Source organism: Mercenaria mercenaria, chromosome 5, assembly GCF_021730395.1.
Source record: "Mercenaria mercenaria strain notata chromosome 5, MADL_Memer_1, whole genome shotgun sequence".
In the NCBI taxonomy this organism is placed as follows: domain Eukaryota; kingdom Metazoa; phylum Mollusca; class Bivalvia; order Venerida; family Veneridae; genus Mercenaria; species Mercenaria mercenaria.
In genome coordinates this window covers 16,941,567-16,959,317 of record NC_069365.1, presented here as the reverse complement: position 1 = coordinate 16,959,317, position 17,751 = coordinate 16,941,567, and the positions used below count along the sequence as shown (strand labels likewise).

The following is a 17,751-nucleotide window of genomic DNA, read 5'->3' as shown; positions in this document are numbered from 1 at the left end:
TTTGGATTTAATGCCGTTTTTAAAGAACATGGGCCTCCATCATGGATCAAACTCACAACCCCGCTATCTGTAGATCTGCATTCTCCCTAAGCTTGTGGGTTTCAGAATGCTTGAATAAAATTAATGTAGGTGGACCATTAAGCTTGTGGAACTAGTTGGGTTTTACTCAAGAGAACTATTTTGAATTAGCGTCTCTACACCTAGAACCTTCCACCACTAAGTTTCCTTGTGGCAGTCTCTGCTGTGGTGGCTTAAGTCCTTTGTTCAGACCAGTCAAACCGTCTGAAAGCAGGACATATGATCCAATTTTTAAAATAAAAATTCTGACCTAAGTTTCATGAAGATAGGGTCATAAATGTGGCCTCAAGAGTGTTAACAAGCTTTTCCTTTGTTTTGACCTAGTGACCTAGGGTTTTTGACACCATATGACCCAGTTTCAAATATGACTGGATCTGATGGATTCATCATGGAATCCAAGATCTATGGTTGTTAAAGATACTTTGCAAGTTTGTATCAAATCAAACCATGAATAAAGTCTCTATATGGCTGCAAAAGTCAAAATAGCAAATTTTGGCCCTTGAAGGGGCCATAACTCTGGAATCCATGATGGAATCAGGCCAGTTTTCAAAAGGAATAGAGATATTATTCCAATTTAAGTTGTGTGCAAGTTTGATTAAAATCAATTGCAAAATGTGGTCTCTATCATGTTCACAAGCAAAAGTAGCAAATTGTGGCCCATTAAGGGGCTACAACTCTGGGACCATTGATGGGATCTGGCCAGTTTTCGAAAGGAACCAAGATATTATGCCAATACAAGTTGTGTGCAAGTTTGATTAAAATCAATTGCAAAATGTGGTCTCTATCGTGTTCACAAGAAATTGTGAATGGACAGACGAAGGGCAACCACAAAAGTTCACCTTGCTATTACGTGAGAGGTGAGCTAACAAGGTTTGGCACTGATCCTGTGTGTTTTTGTAGAAAAAATTGCAAAATGATACACACGAGTTAGCCAAAATATCGTAAAGTTTTAATAATCTGGGGTCATAATTCCACCAAAAATCAGTGAACCTGCACATCCCAAATGCAGAACTAGGTCTGGCAATGATCATTTTTGAAGTTTGGTGTAAATCCATCCTGTGGGGTCAAAGGACAGACAAATTTTGTACCATACTGTCAGAATAAATCTGCCACCAGGTGGGAGACATACTTATTGCAAGAGACGACAACACAACACCTTGCATGATCCTTAACCTGTTCAAAAGTACTGGAGACGTTCAGTCAGCTTACAGATTAATTAGTGGTCCCTCCAATGTGCTCTTTGCTGAAAATTCTGTCTGGCATTTTCAATGAAATTTGTTAAGTGCACATGATAATGCTTGTGTACTATGCAAGTTGATGACTGATAGAACCATGGCTTATATTGTTTACAAGTGCTGCACCTTGTAACTTCATTTTGCCTTGTTTAATGGGTGACAAACCTGGTTGAACTTTATGAGAGTATATTCTCAAGTTAATCTCTTGATGTACATATATCCGTTATCAAAATGGGCCACATGATAAAACAGGTAATGCATAGTTTACCATAATCTTACTAAGCACAAACTGCAATTTGTTAAGTGTGGACTTTTACATATACCATGGTGCACCCTTTTTACCAAACCAGATTTACACAGCAACTGCAAGTTTCTATAGACATTAGTATATTATATAGAAAGATACTTTACAATCGCAAGAACTGCAGTTTGTGTCTTGTATTAATGATAGTCCAGCAGTTGATGGACCAATAAATGCTTTTCATCAGCAAACACCATAGTCAAACACCACCTACAAAGTCCCGAAAAAGCATGATACATACAACGACTTGGTGTGAACAAGCATTAATTTTGCTTTGACCCTTTAAGGTATTAGATCACTAATAGAGAACCTCCTTTTTGAAGAGTATTCAATTCCTACAATAAACCTACTTTTACTGCAATTCTTAGTGGGGCGTAGGTTCAAGCCCTACTGGGACCAAATTTCTTTTTTCCTTATTTTCCTTTTTTTCTAGTAAGTTTTTACTTCTTTCAAGACTTATTATTGATTTCTTGTACAATAATGGATAAAGATGAATCTTATAAGCGTTTTCTTGGTGTTCAAAGTGAATTTACTACTTAAACAGAAGGGGTAGAGTTACACATCTTTAAAAATATTGAGTTACACGCGGTGAAAGTTCTCTATTTTGCTTTCACTCTTAGATTATATATTGTGGAAGAAATTTAGGTAGGTTTTACATCTGCTCTTAGGTTATTTTTAAATGGAGTAAGCAAAATTCAAAACAGAAACAGAGCATTTGACCTTATTTTTTCGATGTTGAAGTATGAATTCTGTTTCATTAAATCCGTTTACTTGCGGCACCATAGAAAAAATGATATTGACATTTTTATTTTGTTTTATAATTGTTTACCAAAAGTTTGATGTTTCTTTTATTAAAATTAATTGTAAAATGAGTTCTCTGCAAACGTTTTGGATAGTGGCTATCACTTTGAAATTTGTCTCTACTTGAGCTTGAGGAGATGCCGTAAGTTATACGAAATTTATACATAACGGCACGGTAAAAGTTGCTTAAAAATTGCAAAATAGTGCAAAACACGGTTACCGTTCAGAATATACCAAGCAAAGGCCATTTTGTAAACATTACTATTAGTGATCTAATACCTTAACCTTCCTAAATTCACTTCTTTCTGAACATGTTTGGTGAACATCTATCAAGGGGCTCATGAGAAATTATCATAATGTTTGGTCTATTTTAAGCTCTTGACCAAAGTATGGTGGAGCAAAAGCATTTTAACAAACATCAAACGTTTGAAGGTCTTACTGTTTCAGCTCTGGAAGCTCGTAAATACAGTCAAGCAAAACCACTACAATTTGGAAAACCTTTAGTATAATCCACACCATATTACCGGTACTACAGACAATTTTAGTGAAATTCTGACTGTCCAGCAATATTTGAGATGCTTCTGGAATATTTTGTCTGGTTGATCCACCTATACTATTAGCTCACCTGAACGCTTTGTCAAGGTGAGCTAACACAGGAGAAAAGAAAATGCAGAAAACAACACTGTACTGATGAGTTCTTCCAGTTTATTTTCACATTTACATGGAAACAAAATATATATACTGTGTCACTTTAGTCAACCATGCATGAAATGAAAAAACAATATACAGCGAGATTTTACTGATGACATAAGATATGATGACACAATTTAACCAACTTCTAAACCGGTCTGTTCCTTATTGCACAGTGAATGCAAAATGACCTCAAGGGCAAAGGTCATGTTATAAATGGGTCACGAGTCGACCAATGTTTCAAAGTCAACATGTGTCTGACTGCCAGCCTAATAATGGTATAATTGTGTCATTTTATCGAAGTTTATCTATACACTGTGAAGGAATGTTCCATTATAAACAAAGTTAACAAATGAGCTATATTACTACACACATGGGTAAGGGATTTCTCAATCATACACGTCAAACTTTTGCTTCCATTTGATTACACCTGCTTACAAGAGTCAGAAAAATTCTGTATAAGACTACATGGGGCTTGTATAAAAAGAAGAAATTTGAAAAAGATTTTTGAAGCAAACAAGCAATAAAACTAGCAGAAAGTTGTTCTTTTAATTTTCACATGTAAAACTGCGGAATTTTGTCTTTTTTTTCAGTTTTTTCAGGGAGTGTTTTCTTTTTTAACTGACTATTTTTTTATCATTCAAGAATCTTAGGGAAAGTATAGATAGAACATTTTTGATGCGCTGTAATAAAAAGTTCAAATTGTATACCAATGTTGACAAAATATCACATAATTTATTAGTCTAAGAATTAATTTTCTATTATAAATTAACTTTAATCACATCACACTAAAACAAATGCTTAGAAAACTGGCCAGTTTAATCCAATATTTTAATTTATATGCTACAGGATAAATAAAAAACATAGAATAGTTAGGAATAAAATATTGATGTCATTTCAATTGTTTTTACAAACAAAGCAATGGGATTTATTTCTAGCATAAAACAACCTTAAGCATTCTCTCTGGGTTATAGTAACTAAGAACACAATTGAAAATGTTCTAGAAAAACTAAATAAAATATAATTGAAAACATAAAAATTATGACTAAAAACCAGTAATAGAGTAAATCACAGAGACAGGTGACTTTGAAACAAGGAAAAAACATTTAAATCTTGTATTTTTATTGTAGCTTTTTTTAATTTTCAAAACATTGAGAAATAGTTTATACAAATTGTACAAGTACATAACGTATCCTAGGATATTTTGGCAAACTTTTAAAGTGAGTTTAATTCATAAAAATAGTAAAGATCAAATCAATGAAGTTAAACATAAGGACATGTTACTCACAAAATGGTAAATGTATCTACAGTACATGTGTTAGCTGGAGGGTAACTACAAATGTCTGATGAAAAAGTACCTTCACAGTCATATTTTCACTGATAAACTTGTTATTTTTTATATCAATAGATTTATAATCATTTTCATACAACTTAGCAATCTTACAATTACCTTTATTTCAAAATTCAAGAAATCACCTTTAATCAGTTTAACCTATTGTTCTATTAAAAACCTTCCGACGCACCTCTTACAAACTGGTAGTATCGTTTTTATTTTAGCCAATATGAATAGAATTAATAACCACTTAACTTCAGATCAAAATTTTTCGTTTTGAATATTTACATTGCAAGACCTCTGTCTGGTGTTTTAAAACATTTTTTTTCACAATAAAAAAGTAGATCATTATTTCGTGAAATTGTTCTCCAAGCTACCCTGCTTTCATTTTTAAGTCCATCAACAGAAGACTAACTATTTACAAATATATTATAACAAAATGTAATATACAATATTTATCACGAAAGGTTTTCATACAAAACAAAAATTATTCCACTCTATAGCTTGTATGCCTCGTAAGTTTAAACAATAAAACTGAAGCATTTGCCAATCAAGCCAGTATTGCTTTTAATTGCATGTCTCAATTTCTAATTTTCAAAACTTCATAAGGCCTATATGATTTATACCTATAGGATACATGTATGTTAATTAACTTCCTCGTTAAAGTGCAAATTTTGTATACAGATCTGTCTTTAATGACAAATGCTCCAATACGCTAACATTCATTGAAACAATATATCTGGCTATATTCACAACTATATGGAAATTTGTTCATCTTAGCAAAGCAGTGATAATCTTGTGTCGAGTTGCTTCTCTCTGGCCAACTCTGATACTCGTTTGCAATGCAAAGCAAATGGATATAACCAGATACATTGAAAATTTAAACCATTTAAGACATTTACAATTTCTTTCCTTATTTTTCGTTCCAAAAAATAGTAACACCAATATAAAAAGGTAAACACCATGATTTTACTGAACTGACATACTTTGATATTTTTCAAAATTTATAGACACTATTCTACCACAATCTTTCCAAGTATTATATTTTATAACAGGTACCTAACAGAGCACCATAGATCTTAGTTCTTGCTCTTTGTGGCCAAAATGAGCGCCACAATCAGTCCGTATAAACCCAACACTTCAGCAAAAATAAGAATTAGAATCATCCCCACGAATAATCTTGGTTGTTGGGCCGTTCCTCGTACACCAGCGTCGCCGACAACGCCGATGGCAAAACCGGCAGCAAGACCACTGAGACCTACACTCAAACCTGCTCCAAGATGACAGAAACTCCTGCAAGTACAGAAAACAATCACTTTACCTACAGTAAACTTGTATTCTTACAAACTACATTTGTACTGGCTAAACAGTTGTATTTATACAGTCTTTTGACATATGAAGATGTCAGAACACTGTAGAATATAACAAAATCATGTGTATAATATGAGCCATGCCATGGGAAAACCAACATAGTGGCGTTGCAATCAGCATGGATCCAGACCAGCCTGCGCATTCGCGCAGTCTGGTCAGGATCCATGCTGTTCGCTTTCAAAGCCTATTGTAATTAGAGAAACTGTTAGCGAACAGCATGGATCCTGACCTGAGGCTGGTCTGGATCCATGCTGGTCGCAAAGCCACTACATTGGTTTTCCCATGGCACAGCTCAATTATCCTGATAGGAATTAAAAGTAATAATTACAATAAGCTAGAAGTCAAAGAGTCATATGAAAAATCCTCTTCTAAAACTTTTGACTAAATATGAAACTCTCTGAGCAGTAAAAGCAACTGTATTAAAAGCATGGCATCTGTGTTTTATCAATACTATTTCTAAGTACTATAATTATGTTTCCAGCTTATTGGTAGAGGAATACCCTAAATTACCATTTTGGTATAATTTTTATACGCAGACGGGCTCTGGGGCTCAGGTCAAATGGCCCTTTTTGGGCTTTAATAGCAGAAAAGGACACAAGTACAATGTACCCTTCGTGTATTATTTCACCCCTGAATAAGCATGTTGGCAGAAGTGCCAACCTTTCCTAATCTTAGTCCAAGCTGAATTCCAAGCAGAACTTAAGACTTACAAAGATGAAAGAAAACTATCCGCTGTCAGCAACCTTAAGCACTAGGTACATGTATTAGGGCCACTTTCAAGTCTAAGTATCATATCAAAAAACCTCATCTAAGACATTTAGTCATTTAATAGGCAAATCACTGTGATTTTTTTTTCTATTTTCTAAAACTATTACTGTTACCTGTATATAATACATTGCAAGAATAGATGATAACACACTTTACTTATATAATGCCTTCTGCCAAATACGACCGATCAATATGGAAGCAAAATAGAATACTTAACTACAGTTATTTATTGACTGTTGTAACTGCTGTCACTAATATCACCTAAATTAAACATAATGGTACAGTGTATTTTCTTTTTCCCCAGTGTATAAATATCTAGACTACAATTTATCACGACCTAGGGTCTTCTTTTCTGTCTGCACATTATCTTTGGTTTCTCAAATACACAGTAATTTTGAGCCAGTGTGATTTCCAGCTGATGTAAAAATCATTCCTCCATTTGCTAAATGCATAAATATTTAGCAAAGGGGTGTTCAGTACACCAGACTATTTGCAGTATTTGGCAGATGAGACAGCCATTATTTTAATATCAGTATACCACTTATCTATTCACTACTGCAAACATTATGTACTAAAATAGTTTACTATTCAAGTGAACTTACTTAAAAAGATCGTATTCAGCATCTATACTGTTGGCAATAAGAGCAGCTACGACAAGACCGTAGATGGCAATGATACCAGCCATGACAACGGGGATGATGGATTTCATGATAAGCTCAGGTCGCATGACCGACATCGCCGCAATACCAGTACCAGACTTGGCCGTTCCATAGGCTGCTCCCAGAGCTGAAAACATAACAAAATCAACTTTTATGTGCTGTTAAGAATTTCTTGAGAAAAATATGGATGTAATGCCAGTATAAGATTTATCGGTTCCATACGCTGATCCCACTGCTAATTTATGCACAAAACATTTACATGTAACTCACCAAAATATGCCTTTGTGTTATGCTTCGATTCAGGGAACATTTTATATTAAACCACACTAAGATTGCATGAATTCAAAATGTTTGCAAAATACTTAAGATTTTGTATCAGTACATATACAGTCTAAAGACATTAAATTTACAGCCTCAGTTTCTACAGCATTACAGATTCAATATATTGTAAAATTTTCAAATAAATGAAATACTTCAAACTGAGCAAATTTGTAAATAAAGTTTATGTGACTTTCTGAAAAAAAAAAGTCCTGGTTTTCGATTGGGAGACTGAATATCTGTCTCTGTTATACAACAATGAAATGCCTTGATGGCGACTTTCCAGATTTTTATGGCGCAGGTAGACCCTATTTGTCCCTATAGGCATTATTTCAGGCATTGGCTTATTTTTTTGTTAGAACCATCAACCTTCCATAGCCATCTAATTGACTTCCTTACACAAAGGAATTTTACATTCCAAGCAAGGTTTCCAGTGCACAGAGGTTAAAGGGGCAATTGAAACAGCCAGCAACCATAACAACAAGGTAGCCCTTAACCTTTACCCTGCGTAATTTCTAAAATTAATTGGTCCAACCAATCCAATCTTTCAATTTGGGCAGTACCACTTGTTTATCAAAGGGTGGTATTGAAAATTTACTGACTGAATAGCTAACAGTGCAGACCATGATCAGCCTGCACGGATGTGCATGTTGATCTTGGTCTGCATTAGCCGCAAAGGCACAATCACTTGCTGCCAGCAGATTAAAGGTTAAATCATACCGAAGCTAATTATAGAAGAAAGATGTATCTTTTCATAAGGTTAGAAAGAAAAACGGCCAGTCAATGTAGAATCAATACTTTCCTACAATGAAAATCATGGGAATATTCTGGCTTAACACAGCTCTATGATTTGAGAGTCACTATTACTGGAGAAGGCTCTATTGATTTTACTATTGGATATTGGATGTTACAACCCACACACACTCAATAGATTCACGTGACCTTGCAGAAAATAGACTTTCATTCTATAAGTAAGCATTTTGGCACACATGTTTCTAGTATTATTGACCACATATATAAGACCACATATTCAAATCAAATCCTTTGAAACCACTAAATGGATAAGTTGGGAGACTGTAGATGAAACCCCAATGGATGCTTTTTTATCACATATGGTTAAAATCTGCTAACAGCCTTATATGGGATTAGTGTTCTTGTTTCACACAGTCGGGTCTAAGGCTATCATTCATTAGAGCTGTAAGCAGGGACTTATTTTCATGGATTTTGTGGTTACTTGATCAGATCACTAAACTGAATGATAAACAAGAGCACCGCCTTGCGGGTGCTGACGCTCATCTGATTTTTTTTGTATAATAGAAATATTGTCCTACCCATGATTTTCTAAGTCTAAAAAGGGCCATCACTCTTGCAAAAAACAGGATAGAGTTATGTTTCTTGATGTACAGTGTCCACTTATGATGGTGAAAAACTGTTGCAAGTTTTAAAGCAATAGCTTTGATAGTTTATGAGAAAAGTTGACTTAAACATAATATTCAACCAAGAAAATGATTTTTCTAAGTCCAAAAGGGGCAATAATTATTGCAAAAAGCAGGATGGAGTTATGTTGCTTGCTGTACAGGGTCAGCTTATGATGGTGAACAAGAGTTGCAAGTTTTAAAGCAATAGCTTTGATAGTTTAAGAGAAAAAGTTGACCTAAACATAAAACTTAACCAAGAAATCTGATATTTTCTAAGTCCAAAAGGGGCCATAAATCTTGCAAAAAGCAGGATGGAGTTATGTTTCTTGCTGTACAGGGTCAGCTTATGATGGTGAACAAGTGTTGCAAGTTTTAAAGGAATAGCTTTGATAGTTTAGGATAAAAGCTGACCTAAACATAAAACTTAACCAAGAAAACTGATTTTCTAAGTCCAAAAGGGGCAATAATTCTTGCAAAAAGCAAGATGGAGTTATGTTTCTTGATGTACAGGGTCTGCTTATGATGGTGAACAAGTATTCCAAGTTTCAAAGCAAAAGCTTTGATAGTTTAGGAGAAAAGTTGACCTAAACATAAAACTTAACCAAGAAATCTGATATTTTCTAAGTACAAAAGGGGCCATAAATCTTGCAAAAAGCAAGATGGAGTTATGTTTCTTGCTATACAGGGTCAGCTTATGATGGTGAACAAGTATTCCAAGTTTCAAAGCAATAGCTTTGATAGTTTAGGAGAAAAGCTGACCTAAACATAAAACTTAACCAGGCAACGCCGACGCAGACGCCGACGCCGACGCCGACAACCGCTCAAGTGATGACAATAACTCATCATTTTTTTTCAAAAAATCAGATGAGCTAAAAAGAACACATAAATTCCAATTTCTTTGCCTGATTATTTACAAACCACAACAATATCTCAATTCAATTACCATTTTACTAACTTTCAGGTCTTTGATTACATGACAGTGGGTTTGTACGCAATAACTGTCATGATCAAGTCCCTTCATTTGGTGCCAGTGGTGGATTTCTTAAAAGACTTCCAGAAAACACAAAAACTCTGCAAGTTATCTTACCAAACAAACATATCATACAATATTACCAACAGAGATGTTGTAAAACGTTATTATTTGACAGGCACTAATCTCCTAGATTCTGCAGTTGTTTCAATCCAAATCTGAAATCCACAAATTCATGTCCCCATGAAATATCCGATTATTCTGTTCAAGTCAAAACTGTGAAATTTCCTGCCCACCAAATTAAATGATTACACAGTACCTGCTTAAAATGGGTTAGTATTGATTTTACCAAAAAAAAAATATCAAACTGTTATTATAATTTCCTTTTTTTTTTCAAATTAAAGCTACTTAAAAAAGCATCTGGCAAGGCCATGTTTTATTTTTGTGTTTAATTGGGAAATGGAAATTGTAGAATCATCAAAATATCACAGGGTAATACTCCCTGTGGTCAAAGAGTCGTAGCAGTAGATTATATAATATTGATTTTCATTCAGTTATTTCTGTTCCAAGAGTCTCAGACAAAGATTTTCTACAAGACACTCATGGAATATTCTAACACACACAAATTACTGATGTAGAATAACAAGTATAAAGTTAAATCTATGAAATAACCAAGGCATTTGCCTTGTTTATTGTCACATGCCATCCAATCTGATTAAAATCTCGATCTAAGAATAATTCAGTCATTATAGGAGAGATCGTGTTTGTATACAAATCCCTCGTATTTTCTATTTTTAGAACTGATAAGACAAAGATCGGGTGGGCAGGCGCCGAGTGTCCATGTTTTTTGTAAACAGTGATGTTTTTCTAACGGCTTAAACTTTCTTAAAACACAAATGATATCAATCATTTTTTGATCAATGGAAAGGATATAAAACAAGCAATTTATTGATTACTTTTAATTGTCATTTCGAAATAAAATGGATTTATTATGAACGCTTAACTTAAGTGTTTTTCTAAAAGTTGGGAGCATCTCTACGCCGCTATTAAAATCATATGTCATTTAAAATGGTCATTCATTTTAAAAAGATATTTAAATGAGAAAATATGAAAATCGTAAGCATTTCAAAACTTTTTGAATTTTTAAAATCCATAAATGAACGAAAAAGTTATCAAAAATTAAAAATTCCGATCCTATACACAAACGATGTAAAAACATTTGTTTTGCCAACCACTAGATAAATAGGTGTTAATGCGTGATGTCACGGCGATCTCTCCTATTAAAACATGTCTTAAAGGCACTGACCTTCAGATTTTGGATTAAAAATGACCTTTCTTTCAAATTAAAGTTTGGTCATATTATGAACATTTTTGTTTCTAACCTATTTAAAAATGCCACATCAAGAAAAAAAGATGACCGTGTCGGGAATCGAACCCTGACTCCCCATGATTGAGCTTTAAATGGTCAACTTTAGCCTGCTGGCAGCAAGTGATTTTGCCTTTGTGACCAGTGCAAGCTGATCATGGTTTGCACAGTTCACAGTCCAGTAAGTTAATTTTCAGTGAACATCCCTTTGAATAATGATTGATACTGCCCAAATTGAATGATAGACCAGTTTTATGTTAGAAATTAAACATGGTAAAGGTTAATGATTAAAAGGGAAGATATTTCATTTACAAACCACAGAGTGCTCATAGTAAACAAACATACAGTTTGTACATTAGGACATATGATTGTGTTTAAAGTTAGTTTCACAAATACTGCAAATTTAGGTCACATGATTATGTGTCTATATGTGTATAACAACATTTCTGTACTTTGTGTTTGATGATACTTTGTTTCTTTCAGTGAAAACTACAAGTTTACTGCAATGAGTTAACAACAAATGTATCATGAGAGGTGAAAAGGAACATGTCTGATCTTATACAGGAAAGTCAATATGTATATGTAACCAGAGAACACTTACTGTCACTGCATGGTCATACTTATGTATGTTCTCCTTGACAATGTGAGACTTAAGTAAACTTTACTACCACTTTGGTTTGTGGTGTGTGACTTGAAGGAAGTTGGGGGAGTACATACATGTATGTTACTTGCTGAAAATCCAAGTCTGAGGTGTGTACTGAAGATTTCAAGGCACAGGGGGAAGACGTGATGAAGACACTGACTGAGATATTCTTCTTTTTCCGTTAGAAGGGCAGGGGAATGGCACAACATATATGTGATGAGCAAAAAATGTCAGTGGCACAGTCATTACAGAGAAGTTCATAGTGTCCTCGTCTGTATCTTTTGATCAACATCTGTTAAAGATGTCTTAAACTTTACCCAGCATCGTCCGATTAAATAATGCCATATACTTAACAGGAGTCAAACTTTTTCATTCTATAGTTTAAATTTTCATGGAGCACTTAACACAGTTTAACTTAAGAATTGAAAAAAAAATGCTCAGATCTGAAGAATATACAATGTACCATACATTTTAAGTTGATGTTTTTAACTGTTAGTATTGATAATATATAATAACTTTATATTTTTTCAATATTTTCTATAATTTATTTTAACCCCTAACTTAAGGTCTTCTGAATTTCGAAAATGATGATGACTTACTTTGAATTTCTCACTATCCTCTTCTCTTTTACAAAACATATTTTAAATCTCTCCCCACTTATTTGTATCCTAAACTATAGACTTAGTATAACATCCAAATAAGTTTTTCTCCTTGCACATATCATGGGATCTTATAGGTTAAAACACACATTGACTTCAGTCAAGTAAACATTCGACATCAAGCTTTTCCCCTAAATTTTATCAAACCAGTACACAAACTTTTATTAGTCTTAACCACAAGCAGACTTGTTTACACTAGATAATATGAGAGATTGGTAAGTGTAATTTACTGTTAAAGGGAGATAACCTTAACAAAATTGTGGAGAGTCAGTAGTCAAATTTAAGTGAGATTTTAAATATGAATATTATCAACTTTGTATTGCCACATTACAAGGAAAGTACAAAATTGTGTTTAATATATTCAGTGAAGAAAAAACTGTCTAAGAAATAAAAAAAAGTCTTTTAATACAGTAACAATTTTTTTTTTAAATTCATAATTGTTAGAAAAAGAGTTTGATATTGAAAACATAACCCAAAGAACCTTGATAGCAAACTGAAGTAAAAAATAAGTTCAATTTGTTAATTTTAGGTTGTGGTTAAAATCTGCCTGTCAGTGCATGAAAGCAGATGATGAAATTTTCTTTAAAAATGCAGATACAATTGTTTCAATGTCAAAATACATTCATTTTAGTACAACATTTTTGCCAATGGATCTGTTTTTCACAGAGTTCCCACCATAAAATCATTATGCAGAGCAATTACTATGATCAATTCATGCAATCTGGGATAACTCGACTTATTTATTTCATTTGAATTCTATTCAGACTTCATCACTATTTGTTTTTATATTATCTGAAATAAACTAATGTAGTTAATCACTATTCCTAGAATTCTGCTGCAAGCAAACTTTAAAGAATTCCTAGACATCTTTGCTCAATCATGGTTTAAATGTAAAATCTTCAGCCTAAATACAATTTATACCATTTATTCACTCAATATTGTGCAGGCTCTGAATTTCTTTTAACGGTATTGTAATTCCAGCTGTCCGCAAAGCAGAATATTGACAGAATACTTTTTCATGTATTTCTCAGGACTACAATATTTATGTGTACATTCAATGATTAAATCAAAATTTCAATGAAGGCTATACCCAATTACAGTTTAAAAAAATATTTGTTACAGTATGCTTTCTGACAAAACTAACACATGATTTTTTTGAAAAGATATCTTAAAGAGCTCTCATCTGAATCACATCCCAGTCTGCTTCTGTGAAAAACAAATGGTATTTTGTGGCGATACACTCTGATTAAATAAATATGAACAAAGATCCAGCAGGGAAAATCACATTCCAAATTCGGGAACTTTACAGTTTCACATTCCAAGTTTTAAATTTACCTCTCTTAAACCAACACCATTCCCTTTAAGTGGTAGAACAAACTTATATTTTAACTCTTTAATTACAAATAAAAATCAGATATCTTAACATGATAAATAACACGGCTTTCATAACCTGCTTTGATATAACCACTGTGTTCATTATTCAGTTTAAAAAAAAATTCTCATCTGCCAGAAAAATGTGTTTTTAGAGGCAGAGGCTAGGATCCACTTCAGCAAGACCCCCTATTAGGAAAGGATTAGGAAAGACTAGGAGGCCGAGTTACTTTATCTCGACATCAAATCTAGAAATTCCGTTGTGATCTTTGCTGTAAGCCTACTCATGAACTGTCAAAGCACCTTATCCTGGGAATACAAGAGAATGAATTACATTATCAGGACAAAAGTCTTTGAAAATGTGTGCACACACATGTGTCTTATTAGGCTGCTTTATTTCATATATATAAAATTTAAACACAATTAGATCTTTACAGGAACTGGCCATCCTCGTAAGAAAGAACATCTGTCATGTGATTAATTTTTAATGGAAGAGAATTTCTCTATGATCTGCAACAAAAATGACAAGATCAAAGTGCCTGATGTTCTGCCTCATAAAATAAAAGGATTTCCAGACAAAATCTTGTTAACTGACACCAAAATCAATTGGTATGATAATGAATGTTCAATGAAAATAATCAATTTCCGGTTGTCACAAGACCCTTCATCAACTTACCACTGAACGCCATAGCGGCTGTAGCTCCCATAGCCCCGAAAAATGGGGTGTATGGTGGTCTGTCAAGATCTACCTCAGGCATTCTATCAAAGTTTGTGTGATAAAAAAGAAAATAACACGGAAATCACAAGTAATTACGCCGGTAAACTCCCCCTACAAATTACTATTCCTTTCAGATCATGCAAAGACACAAGTGACGTATACAATCATGTGACCACAAAAGGCTGTACACCTTAACAACCGAAAAATCCGAATGTGTCTGTAGTAATGGTCTGTAACAACATATCTCATTGGTTTATCTGATTTCATCTGACCACTCACAGTAGAGTTCACATGTGCTACTGTATAATTTCCGGGCTAATTTGGCTGCACCTCAAAAGCCTTATAAAGGTATTCAGTTTTCTTTCACGCATGACCGGCTTTAATTGTTGCTAATGTTTTATTTTTAAGTATAGTATATACGCTCATACATCAGAATAAATTGTATACGTATGTTTCTATAACCAATGCCGGAGTACTGAAAATTACTGACCAAGAAAATTGAAATGGTACAATGGAGACCAGTTCGCCTTGCAACAAACTGGAATCATAACACCAGCAGTTTATCCGATATGTTGGAAGATTTTAGCTGGAAGACTCTGGATTCACGTTGCCATAAACACTAAGTCCGTATGCTCTACAAGATAGTATACCATCTTGTAACCATAGACCTTGAGGACTACCTGACGCCGGCGAAGGTCATACCCAGATTCTTACAAAGTGACAGATACCTATACCATATCGAGCATCAACTGATTGCTACACGTTCAGCTTCTTTCCTAGGAGTATCCTGCTATTATGGAACTCTGCCAGCAACTGTTGCTGAGGCCTACTCTTTGGCATCGTTAAAAGTGGGCTGTCCAACCTGACCTTAAGGATGTACGAGCGTTTTTTTTTCAGGATATCCGCCATTTTGAAAAATGTTTCTTCGAATATTGCTTTCTAACAAAAGTTTTGTCAAAATTAATGCTAAATAATTAAAATATGGCTAGAAATGTACCATTTAACCAAATTTATTATGCTTTTTGTGAATTTTTTTCACCCTTATTTTTGGCTGGCATTTGCCTAAAATTAACGTAAGATTTACAATGGGGTAGGTGTAGGTAATTTCAAATATCTATTAAAGTAGATCAGGTTTGGTTTTGATATTTTTCTGACTGATACATATAATGTTAAGCTATAAACAAAATAAAAGTTTTCAAGATAGCACTTTATATTATCTAGAAAATATAAATTAAAACAAAAAGAACAAAAAATATCAAAATTCACCACGTTTTAGCAGTTTTTTTTCTTAATAAATCTCTTAGATGCAGGGTGACCCCAACTTTTTTTCTTTCCATTTTGAAGCAGTTTTGTGTGTCTTTAATGCTGCAAAATATTTTGAAAATCTTAACGTCAGAACTTTTTTTGTAGATCTAAATACGTTTTTCCATTGAAAATAATGTGGGTGGGGTAATTATGTCAACATGTAAAAATTAAAGAGATTTGTTAGTGACATTGATGCTTATATAATACTGACATCACCATATATTCTTATTAACCTGTAAGATCTGAAATCCCTATAAGATTAAGTAAGATATTATATGTCTTATATAGTACCACCATTTTTCTAATTTTACAAAATTTCAGAAATGCTTAAGCAGTGGCTGAAGAAAATGCCCTATAAAATTAAAACGAGTTCGGTGACCTATGTTTTTTTCTGCTCTTGTTTGTCTTAGAAACTAATGTTCTTCAAGATCACAGGATATGAAAAAATTCTTAACGTTAGAAAAAATTCGCTCGTACATCCTTAAGGGAACTCCGTTCCAGCTACTTAATAGCTCGAAACGGGGGATTTAAATTGAGCTATGTCGACGGGGTTCTGCCACCTGGTACCATCACGGAAGTCAAACTGGCCATGTCCTGATGGTGTGAAAAGTAGCTGGGTAACACTTTTACACCATTTTTTCTATCTTTGGACGAATTTACTTACTTCTTACTTTTACTATCAGTTTCTCTCTGTATATTTCTTATTCTTGCGCACCGTCATAGAACTGTCAAGTCTGACAGTATGATGTACTAATGTAGATGTTGATCTGCTCAACGACAATTCAACATATTGTTCAAAGCCAGAATATATCGTGATGTATGGCACCATCAACAACCTGGTAGAAATGCCTGGTGGAACTTATCTGCGCCCTTCAGTCTTCTCTTCACAAATGCCTTACTCTACTCTACATAGTTCTGTCCTGTATAACCGATGTTTCTCACTACTCTTCATCCCAGATGGCATCCGACTTTGGAATCAGCCCCAGGAGCATGTAGCCACTGCCCAGACTCAGACACTGGACCTCTTCAGGTCAGGACAGGCGAGCCTGCACTAAATGCATATCAGGTCCTTATCTCTTTTATCACTGCAATGTTTCGTTCACTCCACACATTACTTGTAACAGGCGAGCCTACACTAGATGCAAAAGGCGAGGCCCTTATCACTGCAATGTTTTGAATTCGCACCGTCTTTGTAAATACATTTATTTGCGACGATTCTCCAGAGTGGGCCCTGCAAATTATTTAGAATAAGAAGTTTAGCTCAAATGATTGTCATAGCGATATATATATTTACTGTTTGCTCCGCCTAATCCTTAACAAGGGTTTCAGTGAATTGCGGTCTCATTTTACAAGATCCCTATATAAACTTTATATCATTCTAAGATAGCAGGACATTTCATTTTTATAATATGTCTAAGAAGGTTCCTTTTTGGCCAAAAATGTGCTTTTTCCAATGTAACAATCTGGCAAAATCACAGTTTCGAAAACTATTCTTTTTGAAAATTCAACATTTTTTATGCATGGAAATGTGATCCCTAGAGTTTTATAATACACCAACATCTAAACTCTATTGGTGTCCAGAATGAAAGTAACTGCACAATAATAGTTTTTGATGATAAATTTAGATGTTATAAAAATATGTGAAAGTAAAAAAGTCCTATTGTCACCGCCGATGTTCTTTAGTCTAGAATTATGTATAATATCAGTGGTATGTTATTATATTTAAAGAGAAATAAAGGGCGGAAAT

General features: G+C 34.0%; 1 protein-coding gene across 1 annotated transcript; it reads right to left on the bottom strand.

The window, feature by feature from the left end:
- Positions 1 to 3,103: 3,103 nt before the first annotated feature.
- Positions 3,104 to 14,879, bottom strand: LOC128556898 (V-type proton ATPase 16 kDa proteolipid subunit c-like). Its single transcript, XM_053542799.1, has 3 exons — positions 14,658 to 14,879; positions 7,180 to 7,363; positions 3,104 to 5,731 (listed from the first exon to the last, which is right to left on the bottom strand). The coding sequence occupies exons 1-3, from the start codon at positions 14,737 to 14,739 to the stop codon at positions 5,518 to 5,520; spliced, it is 480 nt and encodes a 159-aa protein (XP_053398774.1). The 5' UTR covers positions 14,740 to 14,879; the 3' UTR covers positions 3,104 to 5,517.
- Positions 14,880 to 17,751: the final 2,872 nt, after the last annotated feature.